Here is a 13,120-nt window from a genome sequence, read left to right on the forward strand (position 1 = left end):
GAAATATAACGCAATAAATTTGCATCCATTTTAAAGATAAAAAGTTTTTATTAACCAGATCTTTTTTATTATTTATATAAAAGAAGAATTCGCTTAAAGTAAAATACTTTGTATTTTAAGAAGATCTTGATGGTCTTCTGTAAAAAAAATCCGGCGACCCTTATAATTTCAAACATTGTTAATTACGACAAACGATTTTAGAAATTGTTCCCAGATGCGGGAATCGAACTTTAATTTCGGTGTAACTCTCGGAACAAATAAGAGTGATGCTAAAAAGTTTTTGTAACTGAGAAGTGAGTGCAGACTAGTTAAGATTCCTGTGCATTCAAAGTAAATTACAGGTCTCTACGTGCCAAGAACGTATCCACGATTGCAGGGCGAAAACACGCGATCGCCTGGGACACAGAAAAGCAATGGTGAGAAAAATGACAAAATGAAAAACTATCGGCTTTTATTTCCGAGAAATAATAAAATGCGAATGAATTTCATCTTCCATGATCCCCTGATATGATTCCCTGATATATAATTTGCAAAATTCGCAAAGTATTATATTCTGAAAGATGCCCAAGGCTCTTAGAAGATTTCCTTCAAAATTTTAATGAAACCTTAAATTGAAGCAACCTCGATTTCTCTTATTCCCTCATTAGTAATCAGCTGGGGCATTATATCTTTCCAAGAGGATTTAATAAAATTAATTCTCTCGAAGAATACGCAACTTCTATTTTACGGAAAAATCTTTTTCCGCGATTTAACGTGATTCTAAGAGATGAGCGATCAAGCACGAACAGCGCTATTACTAAACAAATATCCCGGACGAATTTGAAGACTACGAAGCTTGACCGAGTTTCTAAGACGCGTTTAGATTCCGAGAACCAACCCTCTAGAACTCTCGCGCTTTTCCGTGCGGAAAGCTGAAAGAGCTTACGCGCTTTAGCACGCTGCTTGCAGGATTACAAGAATGCGCGCTACACGCGAGCACGCACGTACGACGTATCACGTGCGGAAGGCGACTGTACGGAAAAGTCTGCGGATCGTGTTGTGCAGTTGCAGACACAGCTGTGGAAAAGGGTTTTATGATTTTTCTCTCGTGAGAAGAGAATTTATTAAAGAAACAAATAAGTAAAATGAGAAATTTATTTTCCAGTGGAAAAATTTTCCGTCACGCAAAGCTCTTTGGTAAAGATTAAACTGTATGATCGCTTTATTCGCACAAATATCGAACGGATTATTTTATTTATTATATGTATACGTGACTAGAAAAAATGAATAAAGAAAATGAAAAATAGAAGCTTCTTCTCTTGAATTCATATGTGAAAAAGAATTTAACGTTATCTATATATATAATTCGTTCGGTTTGTTTAATTTTTAGCACTTTCTTTTTCAAGCGCAATACAAACGTATATCTTGAAAACAAACTTGTAGAAAAGAAATACTTTTATATTAATAAAATATTGAAGATATATAATTAATTAAAAAATGAAATTTAATATTAAACTACATAATTTCCTTTTTAATAACAAATGCTTGAATTATGTCCGAAAACTTACTTGCAAACCGAATTGCAAGATTCATTAACTTAAAAACGTGATAATTTAGATGGAAGCGGCTTACGGAATAATTTTATTACTAAGAATAATTTTATTTAAGAACTGTTAAAGAATGAAAAAACTTTTTTATCTTTTTATCATTCGTTGAGAAGTCTGCTGTGGCTAGATAATATTTAAAGTAATAAGAAAGTTTCCGCAACTTTGCAGACTCTATATCTTAGATAATGTCTATTCAAGTAATATATCGAGGATCAGAATATAATTAGGATTTATTATAATTTGAACTTAATAATTGCTGTTGTATCTTATATCAATTATCATACCTTTATAATCAAATAAATATTATTAAATATTTTCTTTGTAAACGTAAGTACTTTTTATGACATGGAATAGAAGATTTTATGATATGGAAATCTTGTAATAAAATTATAATAAATTTTAATTAAAGATTTTTCAGTACAAGAGTGAAATAAGTCCATATAATTATATATAATTTATATGTCATTCTTAACAGCTAATTGTAAGTCTTCTATTTCTAGTGGACAATATCGATAAATATTTCAAATGAGTTAAAAAATTTCTTACCGGGCATGCCTTAGGTAACAATAGATGACGATTCGCCGCCGCGAACGTGTCCAGACCGATCAGGAGACCATCGCCACGATCGATGTAGTCGGACGGCAAAATACCAATACCATTTGCCGCATCATCCACCCTGTGTTTGCATTCCCGTCGAGCACCCTTCGCCGCCATTCTGGAACGCAGAGCATCACGATGCGGAAGACGAGCTATGTTGGCTTATGAAGCTATTTTGGTTTGTGGAGTGAAATAGGATAATTGGAGTTGAACTAACTGTACTATTATCAATTATGACACTGGAAATTATTTTACACTTATACGCAAGTAATTATTAATTATAATGTATTGTATATTTAAATATAAAACTGACATTTTTAAATAAAAAACAATAAAAAAAATATTTTACTATAAAATAAAGTACGCTTAATTAGAGATGAAAATAACTAAATTTGACAGTAATTTACTCAGTAAATTAGGGTAAATTAGTCAGTAATTTTTGGAGACTTGTAAAATGGTAATGTTAAAAAATTATAAAAATAAAATAATTTGATGTAAAAGCATTTAGCCTTTAATTATTAAATTCAAAACTCTTTATTTAATTCATATTTTCATTTCGATGTTACATATTGATATACAATATAATACATATTGTATATCAAATATAATATTGTATACTATATATAATATTAATGTGTAATATTATTTTTGTTAATTATTATATATTGAATATAAAAGAATTAAAAGACTAGATACACAGTCTAACTTGAAATGAAAAGAACTTCAAATAAGTTTTTTTTTTATTAGGATTCTGAAAAAATGTAACAAGTACAATAATCTTGAACTATTTTATAAATATTTTGATTTTTAAATTTGTATTTTTATATTTTTTACTTTATAATTAAACTTATAAAACTTTCATTTATTTGCTTGCTATTTTAATGATTAGACTGTTAAAGACAATTTTTATTATAATAAAGACATAATTATATATTAAAAATAAAATAATCTTTTTGTAATTGCATTACTGCCAAAATATCTAAATAAAATTGTTAGAATAATTTTAAATAATTCAAAAAGTTAGATTTTAAAATATACAATAAAACAAGAAATTATGTTAAAAAAATGCTAGAATTTTTAATCTGCATCTTTGTTTTCTAGTTTTTGGTAACTATATCAAATCTCTAGGAACCATATGTTGAAAATAGATTTAACATTACTTAGATTTTACGTTTAGATTTAAAATAATCCTATTATTCTATCAGCGATTTTTATATTCTCGATGAGAATATTAGAAGAATATTGTTTTATATTATGCAATATATAATGTGAAAAATATAAATAAAACCTATTTGTACATAAAACTATAAAAAATAATAAATTTTATCAAAATTACTAATAAATTATCATTTTACCGTAATTTTATCGTAAATAATTGTTAATTTGAATTTAATGATAATTTTATATCTCTACGCTTCGTTTTTCTCCTTTTGTTTTGATCGAATTATTTAAAGATGTATTAATGCAGCTTAGCAAAAGTTAGTCTATTGTGGTCACTAGTTACCCTAAGTGAGAAATTCTAGTAGACATTGACCCAAATTCGAAAGTTTAGATAACATGCAGGCTTGTGAATTTAAATTACATATACAAGGTATGCGCGCGTTCGTAATACCTCTCGCAAATTTAATAGAAATTTACCTTGATAAAAAAGTTGAACGTCAAACACATTTAATTTTATTTTCTTCTAGTTCAAAATTTTCGAAAAAAAATGATAAAAAACACGTACATAAAATAACCAAAATCAAATTTATTTAAAATTCACAAAAGGGATGAAGGTGAAGGTAATAACCGATTGCAAGCTGCGAATGTAAAAAAAGTGCAACGTACATATCATTAAAACTTTCTCAATTCCGCTCTTTGCGCTTTGCGAGAAACTTTTGAATTCGATCTTATCTGAATGAGTTAAACAAATATCTTTCTTCTTGTAAAAAATCCTCTCGATTTGTATTTCTGCAATGAATTCTTTGATAAATGTCAAAAAGTCAAAATCAATTATAAAACTTAAAATATATCTTTAGTTATATATAATACAAAGAAATATATATCAATTACATCGCAGAAATTTTAAACGGAATTAACTAAGCAATGAATTTATCTTGCAGATAATAAAGATTTTATGGATTACCTAAACTCGTGCTTTCAAGAACGACATTTTGTTAATAAATATACATTAATCACAATTTTACATCTTTGTTTTATATTTATATATTATAACCCCAGAAAGATTGAGATTAAATGAACCACCCGTTCAAATCCCGTTGCTATAAGCTTCGCAATTCCCTTAATTCCTTGTAAACATAAGATTCAAGTTGATAACTCTGTGGAAGCCACTAGTCTAGAAGCGATTCACTAAATCCTTTTAAGACCCGTGTGAACGAAAAGACTTTTAATAAGACATTGTCACATTCTACTATCTTAGATACAGCTTAACAATATTAGATCTTTTCAAGCAAATTTTAATATTTCTTAAAATTAATTTTACCTTAATTTTCATCTACTAATAAATGATAAATATAATACATATATAATACATATATAATACATATATAAAAGCAAATTGTATAATATTTGTTCGTGCAAGAAGGATCTTTGTATAATAAGAAGAAGTTATATAATATTGCGTTTTTGAAATCATATTGATAAATAACTTTGTCATTTTATAATTATATATAATTATATAATTAATTGTTAATTTGGCTTCTTACCTATATCTCCACGTAACAAATGATCCCACAATTACGATCAACACAAACAGACTAGCTCCAATGACACCCATCATACACGTGGAGCCACATGGTCCGCTAGAAGCTGCAGAAGCATAAAGGACAAAGGTTAATACTGTTTGATAGAATATAAAATAAACTTTTTGATATAAAACCGCAATATTAAGAGGAAAGATCACGTAAATTAATTTTTTAACCAAAAGCGTTCTAACTCTTAAGAAAAAGTGTTTCAATATACTGATTAACTATTCAGTAACCGATAATATTTCATCAGTTACTGATGAAATATCATCAGTTATTGAATATCATCAGTTAGTGAATATTGAAACACTTTTTCCTAAGGAAAGTGCAGTGATAATGTGACATATTTGAATAAAATATAATTTATTTCATAGTTTTTAATTTCGAGCTTCAATACTTCTATAAATATTGTAACAATTATGATTAAATTATCAATGACTCTTGTCTGTGACTTAATATTGTCTGATACATAATTTCTATGGAAAAAAAAATAGCAAATAAGATGACTGACCTTTGCGTGCACCTGACATGACAACTTCATTTTCCTGTAATTTTCGTTCTTTCCTTGTTGTTTCAGGTACATTATTTCCTTGTTGTAAAAAGGAGATTCCGCAGGTGCATTGCAGTAGATCGTTGCAGGTGCAAATATTCAGGCCGCTCTTTATGCCGCGACCGTTGCTGTTCATGTGAGCGAGAAAGACGTCAGCTAAAAACGCGAATACAACCACTTTTAGATCAATCGAGTGCTTCTCGAGGACGAGTATAGTAATCCTTCTTCAATGGCTCAATAAGCTCTTTGGACGAGACGTTACTGCGACAACGCGAAATCCTTTTATATAGAAGATCTTTCGAACGAAAGGAACCGAAAGCAAACTGTATATCAAGACTGAAGAAAAACATGATTCTATATATTCGAATTTTTTCTACATATATCCAAAATCTTTAGTTTTAGGAATATTTAGAAATTTAGAGATTCTGAATTTTAAAAACATTTTAGAAAGAAATTTTCTCTTTTTTTTCCTCTTAAATGATTTATTATTCGATTATTTATTTTTCATAATACTATGATGAAAGTGATTTCTCACATATCGATAACATTTTTACACGGCCGGCTGCACTAATTCGATCAACAAAACAATACATGCGACTCACATTCGGAGATGCAGTCTTGCGGACATATGTGTGGAACGTTGAGTTCCAGTTCGTCGCATTCGTTGTCCGGGCAATACGACAAATTCGGAGAACAAGTGGAATAATATTCCGACATTTGAGTAGCATTGCCGTTCCTCCAAACGCATCGATCGGTAAAATTACCCTTGCTGCGCATAAATTCATTATTAACGCTCTTTTAATTATAATAGAGTCATACAAAAAGAGATTCAATAAAGTTACTCGATAAAGTTACAATACAAGTTACTTTCTCAGAATTATTAAGAATAACTTCCATTATACAAATCATATTAAACGATAAGAAAATGATGATGATGAATAATAAATTCATTTTCAATCATAAGTTTGATAAAATTTATCATAAATTTAGTCTCTTCAAATAAATTCAATTAATATTTCATTAAAAAATTATTTTTATTTTCAAAAAGTTAATTATATGAATCTAATTTGGCAATGAAAAAACTATAATTAGAAAGAAAAAAAAATCATATATAAAATCATATATAAAATATAAACAAAAAAAAATTGTAGTACTGGATTAAATGATGTGAAATAATTTTTTAATCATTTTTTAAAATAGCAAATAATCTTCTTTCAAAAATAATACTAAAAAAGTATTTTTTAAATGCAGGGAATAAATTAAAATGTGAAAAAGAATTATTAGTGTTATTTTTAATAAAATAGAAGAAAGAAAGGATAAAAAAAAATCGTCGATTAATATCTTTTATCATATCAGAAAATTGTCGATTAACGATAATTGTCAAGAGGGACATAGAGAGTGAATCAAGTGGAATTTGATGAAGGAGCCACAAACCTGGCACTACTATCCGAAATAGTCGTTACGATGAAATTGTGCCTCGTGGCGATGTGACGTTTTTCCGGAGAAAAGAACGAAAGTAACGACCCATTTATTTCATTATAGAAAATCACACAATGATTCCGAGACACAATGATAGTGCGGGTTCGATATAAAATAGATTTGCTTTGTATAAAAGATCGTCATCGACCAAGAGTATTTTTCATTATAGTTTTTGTTAGAAATTGATTAATCTGTAATGATTTAAATGCTTTCGCATTTTTTTCTTAAGCAATGTAGCTCTCATTTAAAATTTTTATAAATGAAGATTTGAACAAGAACATTTTCAAAATTCTTGATACATAAAAGAAACAAAAAAAATAGCATTATGCAGCATTTTCCAGTACAAAGGTGTAATTATAAAGTAAGATATGCAACATGGAACGCAAGCACTCTGTGGAATGCGTTTCTGCTGTTAAACTCACTAATGATGAATTTATAAGGCTTGGAAATTAAAGAGAAAGTTACTGTCGTATATAAAAGAAAAACTGCTCAATAAAAAGTTCTGCAAATCTTATAATCTTCGAGTTACAACAATTGAAATCAATTATAATCCGAATAATAATTAACATTATAGGCTCTACTAATTGTTTACATATAATCAATATTTGATCATTTTAATAATATATATTTATTATACATTATTTATGACTATTGTATCAAGATTATTAATATTAATTATAATATTTAAAAAAGAAAATTATAAATTACCTTAATCGCGATATATTGAGTTTTTTTTAAACAAAATTCCTACTAAAGATTCTTGTAATACCTACTTATCGTTTGAAAGAATTACGATTGTTCACAGGGATCCATTCAGTTTGAGGAAAAATAGATGATACACACCTCAAAACTCCGCTGCCGATTCCACAAGATTTTTCACATTCCTCGCGCGTTTCCGCATTTGCGCATGTACGCATATTCTCTTGAGCCGATTGTCCACACGTGCCGTTCTTTGATTGTGGTACATCAATTAGATTCACTCGCAGCGTTTTGGTCGTCGCGTTACCATCTGCTCCGATCCATCTTAATTTCAGTCTAGTGAACACACCGATATTTTGTATTATGCTCATGCGACAAGAAGATTCATTCTGAACGAGCGAAATGTCGATATTCATCGACTTGGCATAATCAAGAGACAAAAATCTTCTCCAATGGCCTTATTATTTTACGCGCTTATAAATTTGCAATATTTAATTAAATCAATTAAAAAATTCTGACAGCAAGTATATTCTTAATTATAAGGCGATAAGAATATAATATCAAGTATACTATTAAAGTTTTATTTTATTGATCTTTTTTAATAAAAATATCTGAAAGATATAAATACCTTTAGTTCAGATTTATTTATAAGAAATCGACCGACAGAAAATGTTGTAACTGCTTATAGAAGTTCTGTAGAAGTATTTGCGGGAATAACGCAAATAACATTTTAACTCTTCCTATCTAGAAATGGCTAATCTAACTATTGGAAATAGTTTACTCTTGCATATCAAGTTATTTACAAGAGACGGTCAGACTTACTGAACAGTGTTGGGCTCGGAGCGTAGCTTAGTTTCATCCGACACGTAAATGATGCCGTCCCGTTGAGTGACGTTGAAAGCACCCGAGCCGTTTAGGACGAAAGTTATCGAAGGATGCGGTTTTGTAGTGGGTTTCGCTACGCGTAGATATTTGGGTGAAATCCGGGCTATCTTCACATTCGTCGGATACGAGAACGTCGCGACAGTTGACGGCGTTGAAGTTGTTAAAGCTTGATGTACTGGCCCCGACAAAGTTATACTGATATTTACCTAAATAAAAGACATTATGAATTATTGATCTTGTCCAAATAAAATTTTAAAAGAAGAAAAATGATGTAGATATACTTATTATATTATTTTCATTTGTATATAACAATTTACAATAATTTTTTATTAATGTTTCTACTTAAATTGACTTATTTATTGTTTCATTTTTATCAAATAAGGTTTTATAATGCTATTAGTATAATCGATGCGAGTATAATTCTTTAAATATTTTTTTTAATCATGTAAAAATACTCGTATAGTTGGAAGTTTTTCTTGTAGTAGAAGCATACATAATAATTAATGATATGAGAATTGATTCACTCTCACAGAATCTCAAAAAAAAAAGACGAGAAGAATTATTATTATTTTGAATTGCTCCAAATAAGTTTCTCATTTTCTTTTTACCTATCGCTGTAACTTTTTATATATATATATGTATATATATTTATGTATATAATTTTTATATATTTATGTATATAATTTTTAATATATTACTTTTTCATATACATAACATTATTATTTTTTAAATGCTGATTAAATTATTTTTTTTGAATATTATTAAATTGTAATTATTTAAAAAATAGATTTTTTTAAATTACATCTAGGGTGTAATGGATTGTTACACGAAATGAGATTAAGACAATTCTTACGATTAGAAAGGATCTCGAAAGAGATTCAAAGAATATCTTATCCTTTGAAGGATTCGCAAAAAATCGATATTAAAGACCACCGCAGGTGCTACGTGACGCTCTTTATTAGAATTTATCGCCCATTTCTTGGTATACTCATGGAACGGTTATAGTGGGAAAATCTTCCTTGGCACTTAAACGTGTACCAATCTTTTCTTTAACGCGTAGGAATTACGAACAGATCCTTACTGCAATTTTTTTATAATTCAATAATGCCATTATGTTTCTTAATTTTCATAAAAAATTCTTTCAATATTAAATTATATGTATAATTTTATATATATATATATATATAAATTTTTGTGTGTTTTATATATATGTATAAAATATTAAGAAACATATTTTAATTCTTTATTTAAGAAGAAATAAAGCTAAAAGAGAAAATCCAATAATTCCCAACGCATATTTATAATGAGAGTAATTTGAAGGATGTGTTTCCATGGCTGAAGATTAACATTCAACTAGCGTTAAGATATCGCGTTTCGTGAAAAAAGGCATGATTACCCAAGAGGATCATCGATACTTCAGACATGGCCTGATTTAAGGGTCACGGAATATATATCAAGAGCAGGTCGCTGAGGTCGCTTGGATATCGGCGTCAAGATTTATTTTCTCGCGTGGTTTCAATTTAAACAGCTAGTCGTACGCGGCGCGAATGATATAGAGTATCCATTAAAGGTGCACGATGAGCACGGCTCGAATTAGAACGAATACCATCCGATTATTATCGCTTTCGCATACCATTCTACAATCGTTATCCTCTTTTCAATTACGTATCAGGGTGACATATGTTCCACACATGTGCCACTATTGTGCGAGCGGAATTTAAAGATTTCTTGATGCATCCGTAAATTTGTAATAAAAAATGAATACAATTTTTCTCAATATATTTATTTAGCGTTACATATATTTCTATCGAGACATTTAAATCTATCATTCTTTATCAAAATCAAAATCTTATTTTTCAACGTAATATATTTAGCTTGTTTTTTTTTATATTAAATCATTTTGCAATTAAATCTATTATGTTAGAAAACTCATAAAAATCTCTAACAATTTTAAATTCATCAAAATTTAAGCTTTTTTATTTGATATTTAACTTAATGGTGTGAATTAATTACAAATTTTGCAAGATATACCTAAATGATTAAACATTCTCATCAAAAACTATAGACAAAATATTTGGAAATCGCATTCTACACGAATAATGCATTTATTCGTGCATATTGCGCTTTGTGTCGCAATTCCGCAAGTTTCGTTGCGAATTTCAACACATCGAACAGTCAGTCAGATTATCTTGATCAAACAAAGATTTTTTTTTCCGAGGACAAAAAAATTTCTAGAAAGATCATCGTTCGATGTCAAGAAAAATATCGAGAACCGCGTATTAACGCATATTATTCGAAACAAAACTGAGCAATAAGTGACTTACACCCACACGCCAATTTCAGATGGCGTAGGTATTTAATCCACGATTAGCCGCCTCCACGAAATCAATGCCGCACCCCAAGGAACCTCTAACAAGGCGAGATTTCACCACCTAATTGTTTAATGGCCTCCGATTATACGGCGGAGCGAGGATTACGAATGCAAGGCATACGACTAATGGCCATTAATGAGTCCTTATCTTTCAAACTTCCTCGATACAAGCTTAGATCGATGTCGTTTTATACCGATTGGGAGTGGACCGAAATGAGAGGAAATTTGCATTTAAGAGAGAACGCTCGTATTCATACAAATATTGAATGCCTTTGGGAGAGTGCGTTGAAATTAATTTAGTTTTGAAATGAATAAGTAAAGACTTGTCCCTACTGAAACCGATCATGCCGGCCATTTAATATACTGGCTTCTTCTTCTATTTCTTACAAAATAAAGGGAAAAAAACTAGTATGCCGATTGCTTTCAGTGAGGACGAGTCTTAAGAAATTATTGATAAATACTTTAATTTCGAAAAGAGCACTTTAAAAAAGAATCTATAATAATAAGAGAATTTAAATTAAAAGTTGTTTAATAATATGCAAATTCTAGTATTGCAATTTTATTATAACAATTAAACGTTGTAAACAATTAAATTTAAATTTCAGAAGTCATCATGATTATCGGAGCGATTTGTACTTGCTGTAAATAAATAGAAATAATCTTTCATGGATGAAAGTTCCACGGTTTCACGTAAAGTAAGATCGTAGATTTTATGAGATATCATAGATATCTTAGTCTTCTCATATATTAAACCAAGCTCTTCACGAATTATGGGATCAGAAATATGGAATCATGCACTTTCGCCTCGAGTTTTGTCAAATGCCATTTACAAATGACATACGGCGGTGAGATATCGGCGGACCTCTGCCGATATTGCGAAATTTATCGATGCGAACTTTTTTAATCGAACAATAGATTCCCAATGCGGCACGTTGCACATGTACTTCGTTCATTTAGAATGAATAGCTAGTGTATTACGAAGAGCTCTGATTTGATTCTCTGATACATCAATTAATGTTTAACAAATGTTTTTTCGAAGCAGAATCATAGCAAATTGCGAACATTGTTCTTTTTGGTTAATATTAGTATTTGTCTTGTTACTGTTAAAGAAATTTGGCCAATTTAATACAGAAAGACAGTAATTAATTACTGTCTTTCAATAATAAATTTATTGATTTCCAATATTAGATTTCTGTAAAAATACTATGAAAATCTGATTTTCAAATTAATTGTTTGAATATAATCAAAGTAAAATAAAATATCTACTCTTCTAGGTCTCTAACTATCAGAGAAATTATAGAGACGAAGCACTTTGGAGTGTTCTGATCTTTAAAGTGCATTGGGGAAAGTTAAGGAACTAGGCTTTTACTCTATCACATGCTACCATGCTCGGAATCAGCTCTTAAGTTAACTTGGCCACTGTCCTTTGACACATTGCAAATGGAGCAAATACTTCAAGTATCTTGCCAATAAGTGTTGATGACGTAGAATCGATACTGACTCACCGAATTTGCCCCGTATCCTGCGAGAAGCGACTCATCCTTGACTTGAAGGACTACACGATATGGTGATTTCGGTAGCAGCGTCTTCTCTGTAATAATCCCTGAAAAATATATATAACGAGTTTCCGATTACGAATACAGGAGATACACGGTGGCATTTGTCAACTGATATAAAATGCGAAATGAGGACGGTGCTCGAATGAATGTTCGATACTTACTGGGAAAAATGCCGGTAGAAGGCACTTGATCCGGACGCATGTGATGCTCAATCGGCAAAATGCTGTAAGTGATGTTCAAAGCTTTGGAAGTATCATCAAGCAGACGAACGCTATACTGATTGCTAGTCACCGCATCGGCGTCCTTCAGGACTAAATAATTCTCATCTACCAATTGATAACCCTGAAATAAATATTTTATAGGATTAATAAACAAGATGCTCGCACGAAATTCGGAAGATTCTGATTCAAATCCTAAAGTAATATTTTTCACAATAAATTATTTACAGTATTTTAAAGATACTTATTAAGATCAATAATATTAAACTACTTGTTAGTTTAATCTGCGATATTACCTCAGTTTAAGATTGTGTTTCAAAATCAATAAATAATAGATGCGCAGTTTGTTTGAAATGGAAATTGTAAAAATTCACATAAAATTATTAAGCACTAAAATTCGTTCTCGACTAAATATAGTCTCCTTCGTTTATT

General features: G+C 29.7%; 1 protein-coding gene across 1 annotated transcript in view; it reads right to left on the bottom strand.

The window, feature by feature from the left end:
* Window positions 1-13,120, bottom strand: part of LOC105619637 (proto-oncogene tyrosine-protein kinase receptor Ret) — a 56,310-nt gene that overhangs the window by 6,962 nt on the left and 36,228 nt on the right. The window contains exons 6-13 of the mRNA XM_012201158.1: window positions 12,632-12,812; window positions 12,417-12,514; window positions 8,478-8,746; window positions 7,800-7,991; window positions 6,080-6,246; window positions 5,439-5,633; window positions 4,889-4,991; window positions 2,133-2,301 (exon numbers count right to left, since the gene is read on the bottom strand). Of these exons, the coding sequence (XP_012056548.1) occupies window positions 2,133-2,301; window positions 4,889-4,991; window positions 5,439-5,633; window positions 6,080-6,246; window positions 7,800-7,991; window positions 8,478-8,746; window positions 12,417-12,514; window positions 12,632-12,812 (1,374 nt within the window). The remainder of the gene's footprint in view (window positions 1-2,132; window positions 2,302-4,888; window positions 4,992-5,438; window positions 5,634-6,079; window positions 6,247-7,799; window positions 7,992-8,477; window positions 8,747-12,416; window positions 12,515-12,631; window positions 12,813-13,120) is intronic.

The sequence above is a fragment of the Atta cephalotes genome (genome assembly GCF_000143395.1).
Source record: "Atta cephalotes unplaced genomic scaffold scaffold00022, whole genome shotgun sequence".
Lineage (NCBI taxonomy): Eukaryota > Metazoa > Arthropoda > Insecta > Hymenoptera > Formicidae > Atta > Atta cephalotes.